At 43.7% G+C, this 16,037-nt stretch overlaps 1 protein-coding gene across 1 annotated transcript in view; it reads right to left on the bottom strand.

Moving 5' to 3' along the window:
- The window catches only part of LOC134944539 (uncharacterized), a 162,767-nt gene that overhangs the window by 70,594 nt on the left and 76,136 nt on the right, over nucleotides 1-16,037 (bottom strand). Inside the window, exon 4 of the mRNA XM_063933170.1 lies at nucleotides 14,833-14,933. Coding sequence (XP_063789240.1) covers nucleotides 14,833-14,933 — 101 coding nt within the window. The remainder of the gene's footprint in view (nucleotides 1-14,832; nucleotides 14,934-16,037) is intronic.

Below are 16,037 nucleotides of genomic sequence, written 5' to 3'. Positions count from 1 at the left end.
CATTGTAGAGTCAACCCAGAATGGTGTTATTGAACTTAATCCTGTCAGGGTGATCGCAGTCCCCAATGGGAAGACTGATGCTCTGGGAATCACTCCCGTCAGGAACATTGCTATGCATTGCCCCTGGTCCCGAACAGAATTGAGGACAATTATGTCTGAATTTCCCGATCCCAGGAAGGATCTAGCCGCATGTCAGAGGTTTATTAGAGAACTAGGTAACACCACCGAACCCAATAACAAAGATTGGCGGACAGTGCTACGGGCATGCTTGCCCTCTAATATTGACCCTGTAAAATTCATTGCTGACTGTAAATTAGATGCAGAGGTAGCTCTCACTGATGAATACAATCAGGAGAATGTTAAACAGATCAATCTGCAGTTAGGAGTATATTTCCCAACTGTTGTCAAATGGAATAAAATTTTCTCCATTAGACAAAAAGAAGGTGAAACTGCTTCTGACTATTTCCATCGAGCACTGCAGGAAATGGCTAGATACACTGGGGTCGCGGACATTAAGGAAAGCGTGCATCATAGGGAGGTAGCGGTGTCCGTATTAATGGACGGTTTAAAGGAAATGTTGAGAACAAGGGTACAAACCACTCAACTGATAGCGTTGATAATTAGCCATTATATTGGGTTATAATAATCAAATGCTTTATATATAAGAAAGTAATGTGTTTAAATAAAGCTTGGACATATTCTAAACCAAGGTATATGAAGTATTAAGCTAAGAAATCTTCATACTGGTTTTTAGAGAAAAACTAACATCTGGTATTCATTATATATTGTCAACGAAGGCAGGAAATGGCTGTATGCAGTCTATGGAAAGAATGTAGGAACAATAAACAGTATGTGCTAAAGAAATGCTAACGTAGCAGAAAAGAATTGGCAATGTATGAGATGATTATGCTATAGGATTTACTGGATATTGTGCAATGTATGTTACGAAACTAATGGAAAATAACTGTGCCCCCTCCTTCGGAGAGGGAAATGTGAGCTGGACAATTAAAACCAGATGTATACTGTATGCCTATAAATATGTGTTTTTTAACTCAGTAAAGTAGAATACTTGTGAGACAATATCCTGAGTGGTTGTTTCATTTAAGTGTTCTCCCAACGCGTTGGTCCTTGCTGCGAAGAGGTGACTTGATACTCGAAGGACATTTCTTTAGTGACCAGACGGAGCTAATGAACTTAGCTCCATCATTACCAAGTTGGAGAGGTATCTCGGTGGCTGCATTGAGAGAGTCCGCTATTGAGCATGATCGGAACATCATTAGGCACAGGGAGTCACAGGGGGATAAGCTGATGACAGTAAGTATAAAAGCCCTGACAACGAAGCCACATCAGCCTAAACCCCAGACCCCTGATGGTAAGTCGTATGTGGTAAAATGTTTTAAATGTCAGAGGGAAGGACATTACGCACACAACTGTCATTTTAAAGACCCACATAAGGTATATCAACCACCTAGACCTGAACATGACACACAGTATGGCGCACGCAATTGGGATCAGGGACCGCAGAGGATGAGTTAAAAGCCACATGCAGGGGAAACAAGGAGGTACCCACCTAGGAAGGACTGGTAGACCTCTGAAAATTTTCAGCTACCCCCCTCACATATTGTAGCTGCCCCCACGCTGCGGGAGGGTCACAACTTACAATAGGGGTCAGGCCACACCTGTAGTTTGCAGCCAGTGAAGTTGATTGCTAGCCTTGGAAATTAACCCGAGGTTACAGTTGATGTAGCTGGTAGATCACTACATTTCCTTGTAGATACAGGGGCGGCCAGGTCAGTGTTAAATTCAACGGTAGGTATGAAGACCACGGGTAAAACAATTTCAGCAATGGGGGTAACAGGAGTAGTGCAACACTATCCTTTAAGTAAACCAGCAGAGATTACGATAGGGCCTTTGCAGACTAAGCACTCCTTTTTGCTGGCTGCATTGGCTCCAACTAATCTACTTGGGAGAGATTTATTGTGCAAGATGAGGTGTGTCATATATTGTACTCCTGAGGGTGTCTTCTTAGATATACCCGAGAATCACGTTCAGGAAGTGCAGGATATGTTGGACACTCCACAAAGGTTAATGTCACACTCTGCTGTTATAGACAGGTGTCCATCCAAGGTAGAGGAAATGATCTCCCAGATACCGGAGTCCCTCTGGACCATAGATGGACAAGACACTGGATTGATGGCAAATGTAGCTCCTGTAGTGGTGCAAGTAAAAGATGGTAGGATAGCTCCAAAAATCCCACAGTATCCTCTGAAGCCAGAGGTGGAATTAGGAGTTTACCCAGTCATAGAGCGCTTGCTACAACAGGGCATCCTAGTTAGGACATCCAGCACTGCCAATAGTCCCATCTTCCCTGTGAAAAAGAGTGGGGGGAGGGGATACAGGCTAGTGCAGGATCTAAGGGGGATAAACAAGATAGTTGAGAGCCAATTCCCCGTAGTGCCAAATCCAGCTGTCATCCTCATGCAATTTCCTCCTACTGCAAAGTTTTTCACTGTCATTGACCTCTGCTCCGCTTTCTTTTTGGTCCCTCTGCACCCTGACAGCCAATACTTGTTTGCATTCACATACAGAGGAGTACAGTACACCTGGACTCGCTTACCCCAAGGTTTCATTGACAGCCCAAGTATTTTCTCCCAAGCTTTGCATGACTGTTTACAATCCTTTCAACCTGAGAGCGGATCAGTATTAATACAGTATGTAGATGACTTACTGCTGTGTTCTGATTCACTCGAATCGTCCTTGAAAGACACGAAACAACTTCTGTTTCACCTTTCTAATACGGGACACAAGGTTTCAAAGGATAAGTTGCAGTTATGCCAGAGCAAAGTGAAATACTTGGGACATTGCTTAACACAAGGACTGAGACACCTCACCGCTGATAGAATACAGGCGATTCGCGACATGACTCTGCCACAAACCCAGCAACAGATCCGCAGCTTCCTAGGAATGTGTGGGTACTGCCAAAACTGGATCCCAGGGTTCTCCATACTAGCCTTACCTTTGCAAGAGATGGTCTCGTCAAACAAACCAGATCGGATTTCGCACACAGAAGAGTTCGAACTGGCATTTGAGAGACTCAAACAGTGCCTATCACAGGCACCTGCATTAGGTATGCCAGATTATGGGAAACCCTTTGAATTGTACGGTACGGAGAGTGCTGGGTGTGCGGCAGGTGTTTTAACCCAGAGACATGGTGATGCCAGCAGGCCGGTAGCTTACTACAGTGCACAATTGGACACCGTAGCACGGTCTCTCCCCACATGCTTGCGAAGTGTTGCAGCGATAGCATTGCTAGTGAGTAAAAGCGAAGATGTAGTGTTAGGACACAACCTGACCATCCATACACCTCATGCAGTGTCAGCCTTACTGAATTCTGCCCAAACCAGACACGTCTCATCAGCACGGTTTACAAGGTGGGAATTAGCACTAATGGCCCCTGTAAACATCACCATAAGGAGATGCAGCGCACTAAATCCTGCAACGTATCTCCCAAGTGTGCCTGGACAGGCACAAAGGGTGGGGGATGAGAGTGATGGTGAAGGAGGATTTAGTATAGACACTGACACACATGATTGTATGGAATATTTGAACCAAACTTTCACTGCAAGACCTGACATTAGTGACAACCCACTGGAAGGCGTAGATTTTACTTTTTACACTGACGGTAGTTGCCATAGACAGACGGACTCGGGAGACTTGTGTACTGGATTCGCAGTCGTAGATGACAAAGGTACCATAGAAGCGTAACCCCTGGGCCCACCTCAATCAGCACAAGTTGCTGAGTTGGTCGCCCTAACCAGAGCGTGTGAATTGGCTAAGGGTAAGTCAGCCAATATTTACACGGATTCTAGGTATGCCTTTGGAGTAGTGCATGATTTCGGGGCCCTATGGCGCCTCAGAAATTTCATGACGGCAGCTGGCACACCCGTGGCGCATGCGACCCACATCAAAAGACTTCTAGCAGCGATACAGGAACCTGACAGAGTGGCTGTTATCAAGTGTAAAGCCCACACTTACAGCCAAGACCCAGTGTCACTTGGTAACAGCCAGGCAGACGAAGCTGCTAAATCAGCAGCCAGCACCCCCATACAGACAGACATCACACAACTGATGGTATTCAATACCGTCAACACACAAAAATTGAGTGAAATGCAAAATTTGTGTTCTCCACAGGAAAAGGCAGTCTGGAGGTCAAAAAGGTATGGCCAGGAGTCCTCAGGACTCTGGACAGATGGACAGGGTAAGCCAGTAGCCCCTAGAGCATATCTTCCAAGTTTAGCTGAGGCGGCACATGGTCTGACTAATCTAGGCAAAGAAGGTATGTGCAAATTGGTAAGAGCCTACTGGTGCGCTCCAGGATTCTCTTCTCATGCGGGTAAGAGAGCAATGACATGCCTTACCTGCTTGAGGAAGAATATTGGAAAGTCAATACCAACAGAACCATCCCATAATCCGCCAACAGACGGCCCTTTTCAGGTAATACAAATTGATTTCATACAATTGCCACCATGCAGAAATTTAAAGTATGTGTTGGTTTGTATTGATGTGTTTTCAAATTAGGTAGAAGCATTCCCCGCTGCCACAAATACTGCTACATTTACTGCAAAGAAGATCGTGCAGGAATTTGTGTGCAGATATGGTATCCCTAGGATAATTGAAAGTGATAGAGGTACCCATTTTACAGGTGAAGTCTTTCAGGTTATGTGCAAATTAATCGGAATTAATAGTAAGCTGCATACTCCGTACTGCCCACAGGCGAGTGCGAAAGTGGAAAGAGTAAACAACACTATTAAGAACAAGTTGAGCAAAGTGATGGCTGAAACTGGATTGTTGTGGCCAGAAGCTTTGCCACTTGTACTGAACAGCATCAGAACCACTCCCAGGTCCCCCCTTTACCTATCACCCTTTGAGATTCTTTTTGGTCGACTACCCCATGTAATGATTGACCCCCAGGATGATTTGAAATGCAATAATGAAGTAACTGTGAAATATCTGGTTAAGATGAGCAAGCAGTTGAGGAATCAAAATAGCAATCTAAAGCTGGTGATTCCTGACCTGCCAGACAGTAATTGTCATGACATTGAACCTGGGGATTATGTAATGATTCAAAATTTTCTATGCTCAGGTTGCCTTATTGACCGGTGGGAAGGACCGTACCAAGTCTTACTAACCAGCACGACAGCATTGAAGGTTGCCGAGAGAGAGACTTGGGTCCACTCGTCCCACTGTAAGAAGGTCGCTGACCCAGAGAAAGCCCGTGACAAAGAACAGAGTGTGGAGGAAATCGTATCACTGGAGTGCCTGTTCCGGGAAGGTTGAGAGGCAGGACTGTAGTCACGGCACCTGAGCACAGAGAACTACAAGACCAGAGGCGGTTGTCGCACCAAATTTCTTTTTCCTTTTTATTATTTTCTCCATCTCCCATAACCCTCCTTTCCCCCTTCCTTGCTCCTTTTTCTCCCCCCCCCTAGCAAGATGGACTTACCCCAAGAGACTGCATTCCGGGTTTTCCTGTTGACCCTGTTGTTGACCAGAGCAGTCTGTTTCGGTGAGAGTACCAGAGAGGCCGAGAAAGGATCTGGAATGGGTTCTGATAGCAAGGACGGATTTGTAGAATTCCAAGAGCAACACATTCACAGAGCAAAGGCGAGTATCAGAAAACGATCTGATAATCATGAGACTAGGAGGCACTGTGAAGGATTGTTGGCTGAGGAAAATTGTATTTGTAGAAACTGTGAAAACATAGTTGAGGACGGGTGCATCCAGAGATGTCAGTCCAGCTTTAATATCAACATGGACCGTCATCCATTGAGTGACTATCACTCATTAGTGGGTAAGGTTTTAAACCAAAAAAATGGAATTTTAACCGAGGTTAAAATCAGGCGCAATTGGGCTGGTGTTCTAATTATAGCAGCTGCTATAAAACAGGACTAGTCAATCCTGTAAGTACTAGAAACAATAAACAAAAAACAAAGTAGCAGCGCTGTACATTAATTAGTATAATAATCAACATATGAATCCCATAATCGTGGTGGAGATTAAGACACGTGGAGTTGAATGGATTAAAGGTGAAAAAAACAATTATTTAATAAAAATACATACAATGTATCAGTAAAAAAGAGAATGATTAAAAATAGAAAACAGAATCACCATGGAGCTGCCTCAATCATGCTATCCGTTCATTAATTTTTGTGGACTATAAGTAATCAAAGAAGTGAAAACTGGGCTGATGGCACAGTCCTGATGGCAATATTACCACAGTAGTTACCGCTGGAAGAGGGGGTTCTCTGGGTAGCGTCCCTTTAAATGGGTAGAACCATGCAGATCGTATGTCCTCACCAGAATGCGGAGTACTCAATGCTGAGTGGCAAGACTGTGTTACCAGTTGGCAGAGCTGTTCGCCTGTTTCTCTGCAGATGTTTATAGAAGTCCACTAAAGGTCCGGATATGGCAAATGCTGCTCCCAGTTGCTGAAGGTGATCCTGATTCAAACACCTGACACGTTTCGCTGCAGAACCTGCAGCTTTCTCAACGGTGATCTACAAGACCAGAGGCGGTTGTCGCACCAAATTTCTTTTTCCTTTTTATTATTTTCTCCATCTCCCATAACCCTCCTTTCCCCCTTCCTTGCTCCTTTTTCTCCCCCCCCTAGCAAGATGGACTTACCCCAAGAGACTGCATTCCGGGTTTTCCTGTTGACCCTGTTGTTGGCCATAGCAGTCTGTTTCGGTGAGAGTACCAGAGAGGCCGAAAAAGGATCTGGAATGGGTTCTGATGGCAAGGACGGATTTGTAGAATTCCAAGAGCAACACATTCACCGAGCAAAGGCGAGTATCAGAAAACGATCTGATAATCATGAGACTAGGAGGCACTGTGAAGGATTGTTGGCTGAGGAAAATTGTATTTGTAGAAACTGTGAAAACATAGTTGAGGACGGGTGCATCCAGAGATGTCAGTCCAGCTTTAATATCAACATGGACCGTCATCCATTGAGTGACTATCACTCATTAGTGGGTAAGGTTTTAAACCAAACAGAATGCTGGGTGTGCTCACAAGTACCTCAAGGTCAGAGCAAGTCAGGACTAGTACCGCATCCCTTAACAATAGATGAGGTACTTGAATTAAGGGGTGGGAGACCGGTGGACAAGAAATTTAATATTTCTAGGCCTCCTAGTTTGAAGCTCCACCAATATCATGTGGATAGGTCCTTAGTATGTTTCAACATTTCCAATCCCCGAAAGCCGGGAAATTGGGAAGTGACATGGAATAACCAAACCATGGCATTTTCACACAGAGCCGATAGAATGCCCGTAAACTCAGAACTTATACGCCAAATAGCCGACGGTGGGAGATATTTTCGGTATAGGTAAACTCTAGGAAGTAGGACCATGCGGGTTGGAGAAGTATCTCCAGGGTACTGTGCGCATATCATACAGCCTGATACGTGTACTGAACAGATGAGAGAGTTAGGGAAAGGATTTTTCACCTGGAAGGTTTGCAATATGGTAATGTCAAATTCTGTCCCATATGTTCTCCCCGATGATGCATATTTCATATGCGGGAGGAAAGCGTATAAGTGGCTTGCCCCAAACTCAGAGGGATTGTGTTACATTGGAAGAGTGTTGCCAGAAGTAATGACCATAACCCATAATAAGATGAAAGACGTTCACCGTAATGCTCAAGCTCCTTACACTCACACTCATTACGAACACATCGTTAAGAGACACCTTATAGATAGGACAGAGCACGCAGCCTCTGATTTGATCCACGAATCCACCGGGATTTAATTCCTACTTGCGTTAGATATCACCCGTACAGCCAGAGGAATTATAAATTTTAGGTATATTAATGCACTAGCGAACCTGATAGATAATATCACCGAGATGTATGATGACACCTTCAGGTATATTGGGAGGGAATTGCAAGCTTACAAAACGGAACTGATCCAGCACAGGATGGTTCTCAATTACATCACAGCGGTGACAGGCGGGTATTGTGTCACCCTAGCAACTCAGTATGGTGTGAAGTGCTGCACGTATATTACAAACAGCACTGATGACCCCACCGAGGTCATAGATCAAAAGATGGACGATATCTTGCAGTTGAAATGGGAGTTCCGAAGGAGATACAACCTTACCCTTACTGCTGTGAGTAATGAACTGACCGGCTGGGTTTCATGGTTGAACCCACGCAATTGGTTCTCTGGTTTAGGAGAATGGGCTCAAAATGTTATCGTGAATGTAGGAAAGTTTCTCCTTTGTATCCTGGGAGTCGTCGTAATGATTGGTTTGATATTTAGATGTGTTCGGATTTTAATGCAGTGCAAGCGCAGTACCAAAGTGATGAGTTTGAGGAGCGGGGGCATTGTTACACAAACTGGTTTAATTTATGACCCATCAATTGAGACAATGTTGTGATAAGATGTGATTCCACGGTCCGTTTCTTTCACCCGTTTCTCCTTTGTTTTTCTCCCAAGCAAAAAGACATCCATTCGGAAGAAGACTACAGACTTTGATGGACATTTCTACAGACTTTAATGGACATTTCTACAGACTTTGATGGACACTTTAAAGACTTTAAATACTTTTTATGGACACTTGAAAGACTTTGATTATCACCCACAGCAAGGATACACCCATCCGGACAAGATTTCAACCAACACCCAAGGATGATTGCACACATTATTATGTGAATGTATTTATGATATGTTTCTTATCTTCATCTCTACAACCTTCAGGTAGTGACACACATAGTCGACAGGTGATATAGATACATATATTAGCACTCACATGTTTCCCCCCCCCATGTATCATCAACTAAATGTGCACCCCATTTGTTGGAACAAGGAGCCGAAAAAAGCTCGGTAGTGTTTGTTGGCCCACTTACAGACCCTTAATACGGGATAAGAAGGATTTAATGTATACTTCGCAATACCTCAAAGCTTATCTAGAACATGTACGGCACGATGATACAGGCCCCCCAGACATGAATTTCATACATACATGCTTTTACTATCCCACTAGGTCATACATTTCCCGCCTAATCCTCTCCTCCTACCACCCAATCATTTATAGGTATTGTATTGTATATTTTTCTGTTTAATGTTTAGATAATGGCAGTTATTGTTGACTGCCAAAGGGTGGACTGTCAAAGTCGAAAAATATCATAATACATATGTCTTGTACTAACCCCATGCACATGCCCGCTGCTCGTGCACTCAGTCCGCCGTACATGCACATATCCGCAAGTTGCGTAAGATCACTCCGGCGATCGTGCGCATAATATGGGTATTTACGGCGGAGTTTGTGAGCGTGTAGCGTGTTATTAGAACATAGCATATTTAACCCATATAGCGTATTTTGTAGATATAGTTCCCCTAGACCATGACAGCGAGTATTATTAGTTTAAACAGTTCATGGACAGAGAGATTCGTCTTTGCATGATAGGAAGGGTCAGATAAAGGTTAGAAGGTGATGTCTAGTATCCAACTGTAGGGTATTTTGAGGGTAACATTCCGGTGTTAGTTAGAGAAAGATCGCTTGCTCCTGCGTATAGTTATGTACGAAAGTAGATTATGAACATTAACTGTATTTACTGTAAATTACATATGCGGCCGGTATCCAGAGGATACCACTCACAAGAGCAGTTGAGAATGACATCGCCCACCTTTTCAAATCCACCTATGACCTTTGCTGTAATGGGGAGACATATCTCTGTGTCCAATGAACAATGACATTACAGTGACCATTGTATTGTGTATGCATGTTGTGTATATAAGGACCATTGTTGCCTGGCACGTCAGATGACTCTAAACGCTATCTGCATGACGAGCGGAGGACCGAGTTCGGTTGCGCTTGCGAATATTCTCACGCATGTACATTCTCTGTAGCCATTATTCTGTTTAGATTTACTTGTTAGCCTGTAGTGTATAAACTGTACTGTTTTTACCTTTTTGGAATCAATCCACGGTGGCCTTAGAACCCTGTGGTTTAAACTGCAAACAGTGTTGTGTTTTCACTTTCCTGCCAGGGCTTTAAAGTAGATTCATCTGTTTAAGGTGTATAAGCATTGTTAAGGTGTACGCACTGCGGATACTTTGTATCGCCAGCACTACTTAAGGTTTAAAGGTATTAACATCGTTGCAGTACTTTGCTGCCAAAGGTTTAAAGTATAAGCATATCGTTACATCGTATTATTAACAAGGTTTAAAGGTTATTCATTGTGTGTGCGCTCGCTGTGTGTATTCCGTACACTCAGCACAGCGTGGGTACGCCACGTGCGTACCACGTGCCGGACTCTGTACGCAAATAGCGTACAAAGTGCGTACCACGTGTACATAGTCTAGCGGCCATAGCGGCTCAACGGTAATTGTGTACAAAGGGGTATAGCTTTGCGGTCTAAGATAATACCGACATTATCAGCATCTATGGAACCAGTGGGAGCTGTGTTGTCACAAGTATTTGAAGATAAAAAAGTCCATCCCTGCGGAAATTTCTCCCATAAGTTAATACCGGCAGAACGTTATTATGCAATTGGGAAGCAGGAATTACTTGCCATCAAATTGGCATTTGAGGAGTGGAGATGCCTTCTAGAGGAAGCACAACATCCCATTACAGTATATATTGATTATAAGAATCTTTTATATCTGCAGTCGGCTCAGTGTTTGAATCCACAACAAGCTCGATGGGCTCTTTTCTTTACCCGATTTAATTTTTAGCTCACCTATCGTTCAGGGTCTCAGAACAAAAAAGCAGATGCCCTTTCTCGGTCCTTCAATTCTTCTGAATCAAATGATGCTACCACAAATCAAGACATTATGATCCCTACGTCCTTTTTGATGACTTGAACTTCTCCGGTCCCAGTTGCTCCACCTGGCAAAACTTTTGTTGCCACAAATCTTTGAAAATAACTATATACTTGGGCTCACTCTTCATCCTTCATGGGTCATCCTGGGGTACTAAAGACTCTCAAATGTATTCAACAGTTTTATTGGTGGCCACGTCTTAAAGCCGATGTTCAAGAGTTTATAGCAGCATGTCCTAAATGTGCCCAACCTAAGAGTCCAAGGGGTTCTCCTCCAGGTTTGTTACATCCGTTATCTATACCCAAACAACCGTGAACTCATATCTCAATGGATTTCTTGACCAATTTATCTCCATTAAAAGGGCAGAATACCATTTGGGTGATAGTGGAACGATTTTCAAAAATGGCGCATTTCATTCCTTTAACTGGATTTCCATCAGCCCCTTCACTAGCCAGATTGTTCATTTCTGAGATCTTTAAGTTGCATGGCCTTCCTCAAGAGATCATCTCTGATCGAGGAACACAGTTTGTAGCCAAGTTTTGGTAGTCGCTTTGTTCATCTTTAAACATTAAGTTGAATTTTTCATCGGCATATCATCCCCATACAGATGGACAAACTGAGAGAGTAAATCAAGATCTTGAAACCTTTCTCCGGTTATACATAATTTCCTCACAGGATGATTGGATTGACTATCTTCCATTGGCAGAATTCGCTCATAATATTCTCTTTCATTCGTCTTCAGAATCTACGCCATTTTATACTAACTTTGGTTTTCATCCTCTTGTGCCAGAGTTCCATCCGTTGCCAGCTCAAGAGGTTCCAGCAGCAGATCAAGTGGTTCAACGTTTGTCTAAAATCTGGAGTTGTGCACAAGTCATTGATTAAATCCTCTGCTCGTTATAAATCTTTCGCAGATAGAAAACATAAGGCTGTACCAAACTACAAGGTAGGAGACCAAGTTTGGATTTTTACTCGCAATCTTAAGTTCAAAGTTCCTTTTAAGAAGTTTGCTCCCAAGTTTATTGGTCCATTTCCCATTGAAAAGGTACTCAATCCTGTGTCATACAAAGTCAAGTTGTCACGTTCTATGAAAATTTCTAACGCCTTTCATACATCGTTGTTGAAACCTTTGATTCTCAATAAGTTTCGTACTGCCCTGTCCAAACATCCTAAAGTTCACTCTTTGCAGGATGAGGAATTTGAGGTTAAGGAGATTGTGGACTCACGTCGATGATATGGATGTCTGCAGTTTCTGGTTGATTGAAAGGGTTATGGTCCGGAGGACAGGTCCGGGGTTTTTGCCGAAGATGTTCATGCTCCAAAACTGGTACAAAAATTATATTTCAAGAATCCTGACAAAGCTCAAAGGTGTCCAGAGTCCACCCTTAAAGAGGTGGTACTGTCACAAACTGATCACTCACTTTTTTGGGTTCTGGGGTCCGTCCGTTGCGGTTGCTCGAAGTGCTGTTTGGCCATGTGAGGATGCGGCGTGGTCAGCGGCAGAGGTGATGCAGGTTCTGGGAGCCGGGAGTGCGGGGACCAAATGGCCAAATGCACCGCTGTGTGTCAGCTGTATAGGAGGCAGCCATGTTGGAGACCAAATGAGCACCTGAGAGCACTTGTGAAACACCTGTGGGTAAGTGTTAGCCAATCCCGTGCTTGTGCTGCCTTTAAGTAGGCTGGGATCGTGTTACTCTGAGCCAGTGCTTTGTTGTATCTACTCTATGCCTTAGCTCTGTGCTCTCTCCATGGATTTCCGTTTGATTCCAGTGGTCCAGATTTCGCCTCCGCTCCCAGAGGTCTGCCTGCAGCCTTCACTGCAAAGATCCACCAGCTCCCTGCTGTGCTGTCAGTCAATCGCTCTCCCAGTGGCAACAAGTGGATTTTCAGAGTCTTGTGAGAGGTTACCCTGTCTGCCTGCTTCAATCACACAGCCTTGGGAAGATTCTACTAAACTCAGGTGCTCATTTAATCAGCTCTCAGCTTAACCCATTCATCACCATTGTCGTCTGCTGCAATTTCACAGTGCTGTGTTATCTTCACAACTTGCAAGTATTCCATTCAGTATTGTATTTTCATTGTTGCTGCAATCAAGGACAATTCTTCACAGCCCTCTAGTTTAATCTTTAAGCTTCAGTACAAGTCACTACAGTTATTCATTTATATCTGCAATATCCAGTTAACACACCTTACAGTTTGGCACCAATCATTGCTTCATTTGGACAATTCGTCATTCATTCACAAGCCTGTTTAAAAACTAAGTTATATGAACATTTCTTCAATGCATCTTTAAGACTGTTCCTGTTTATCATTATACCATTCATTGCATTACGTCAGTATACATATGGTGATTAACAATTTGTCATTTAACTCCTTACTGGAATTGTTGCCTTTAATAAATATATGAAACTGAACTTTCTTCGTCCTCCCTGCTTTCATCATACCCCAGCACCTACACCTTTGGTTGGTCCAGGGTTAACGGATTCACAAAAACACTCAGCCCTAACACACATCATGCAAAGAAAAAGAGGTGCAATGAGGAAGCTGGATGGCTAAGCTAAGCAACACAAGTGTGCGGCACGAACACCTGGCCCACCTAGGAGTGGCACGCAGTGGTTGAATATTGACAGCATCTCCTGCACGCCCCTGTAATTTTTTAGAAAATACTGCACCACCAAATTAATTGGATGTGCAAAACATGGGATGTGCTGGAATTTGCCCAGATGTAATGCATGCACAATAATGGTGGACTTATACGGCAGTACCCCTGAACTTATACGGCAGTACACCTGGACTTACTGTATATGGCAGTACCACTGGACTTATATGGCATTACCACTGGACTTATACGGAATTACCACTGCACTCATACGGCAGTACCTCTGGACTTATATGACAGTACCACTGCACTTATTCGGCAGTACCCATGAACTTATTCAGCTGCACCACTGGACTGGACTTATACGGCAGTACCACTGGACTTATACTGCAGTACCACTGGACTTATACAGCAGTACCACTGGACTTATACGGCAGTACCCCTGAACTTATACAGCTGCACCACTGGACTGGACTTATACGGCAGTACCACTGGACATATACGGCAGTACCCCAGGACTTATACAGCAGCTTCCCTAGACTTATGGCAGCACAGGACACCACCACTGGACCTATGGCAACACAGGACACCACCACTAGATTTATGCAGCACAGGAAACCACCACTAGATTTATGCAGCACAGGACACCACCCCTGCACTGGATTGGATTTAGGGGGTAATTCAGAGTTGATTGCAGCAGCAAATTTGTTAGCAGTTTGGCAAAACCATGTGCACTGCAGGGGGGGGGGGGGGGGCAGATATAACATGTGCAGAGAGAGTTAGATTTGGGTGGGGTGTGTTCAAACTGAAATCTAAATTGCAGTGTAAAAATAAAGCAGCCTGTATTTACCTTGCACAGAAACAATATAACCCACCCAAATCTAATTCTCTCTGCAAATGTTATATCTGCCCCCCCTGCAGTGCACATGGTTTTGCCCAACTGCTAACAAATATGCTGCTGCGATCAACTTTGAATTATCCCCTTATACAGCAGCACTGGACATGGCAGCACAGGACACCACCACTGTGACTGGGCTGATGCAGCGCAAGACAGCACTGGAATGACACATAGAGCAGGTTGCCACCCCACGCGCCACACCACTTTCCCGCACAGACACTGAGGAAACACGTCCTCTCGCTACACTCTCCAATTCCGGAGTGAAAATGGCGGCGATGTGCGGCTCCTTATGTGGAATCCAAAATCTGTGAGAATCCAACAGCAAGATGATGACATTTTACCTCGTTCTGGTTTCCGAGCCTCACGGGAAGTCCGAAGCCAGGCTCGGATTCGGGCTCGGGACATGATGTTCGGGTAGGTTCGGTTCTCAGGGCACCAAACCCGCTCATCCCTAATATGAAGGAAATGTTAATGGGAAATATTGTTGATATTCAATTAAAATCACATTCTTACCTTTTCTTATCAGCAAATGGCAAGGCCTTAAACATTTCTTCATACATAGATGTCATGATCTTATTAGCCTTTTCTGCTAATGTGAAAAGTTTGTCCATAGCCTGTGGGAAAATATTGTCAAACAAGTGATTGGCAAGTTTTCAGTTAACAGAAGAATACATAAAATATAGTAACTGTACAGTAGATATGTCATGGATGAAGAATACTGTTATGTTTAGTATGCCAGTGATGACTGCAGCGTACAACTCATAAATCTCCATATTTAGCACACGCTACGAAACACACATAGGGGTAGATTTACAGTATCAAAACTTCTTTTAAGGAAAAACATATGTTGCCAATAGCAACCAGATTTTATATCCGTGTGGAATGCCAGACGAACGTCAAAATTTTTTTTTAAAGGGGCAATTATTTACAAGGTATGGGTTAAGCTTGTAAATGATTGCACCTTCAAAAAAAAGTATGAGTTCGGCTGGCATTTTGCCCGGCTGCTGAACTCGGACTTCATTACATCCCGTCCATTGTATAATTTACAGTATCTACTACATTCTAGAAAATAACTAGAATCCAGGGTCAGACTGGCCGGGTGGCCACCTTTTCCTATAGGGATCAGGTTCCAGATTTTGTATTTGAATTATACATATAAATATGTTACTTTATACTAGTGATGTGCACCGGACATTTTTCGGGTTTTGTGTTTTGGTTTTGGATTCGGACGCATTTTGGCAAAACCTTACCGAAAATTTTTTGTCGGATTCGGGTGTGTTTTGGATTCAAGTGTTTTTTACAAAAAACCCTAAAAAACAGCTTAAATCATAGAATTTTGGGGTCATTTTGATCCCATAGTATTATTAACCTCAATAACCATAATTTACACTCATTTCCAGTCTATTCTGAACACCTCACACCTCACAATATTATTTTTAGTCCTAAAATTTGCCCCGAGGTCGCTGGATGGCTAAGCTAAGCGACACAAGTGGCCGACACAAACACCTGGCCCATCTAGGAGTGGCACTGCAGTGTCAGGCAGGATGGCACTCAAATAAATTGTCCCCAAACAGCACATGATGCAAAGAAAAAAAGAGGCGCACCAAGGTCGCTGTGTGACTAAGCTAAGCGACACAAGTGGCCGACACAAACACCTGGCCCATCTAGGAGTGGCACTGCAGTGTCAGGCAGGATGGCACTTCAAAAAAATTGTCCCC

Source organism: Pseudophryne corroboree, chromosome 7, assembly GCF_028390025.1.
Source record: "Pseudophryne corroboree isolate aPseCor3 chromosome 7, aPseCor3.hap2, whole genome shotgun sequence".
NCBI lineage: Eukaryota > Metazoa > Chordata > Amphibia > Anura > Myobatrachidae > Pseudophryne > Pseudophryne corroboree.
This window is presented reverse-complemented; position numbering and strand designations above follow the sequence as displayed.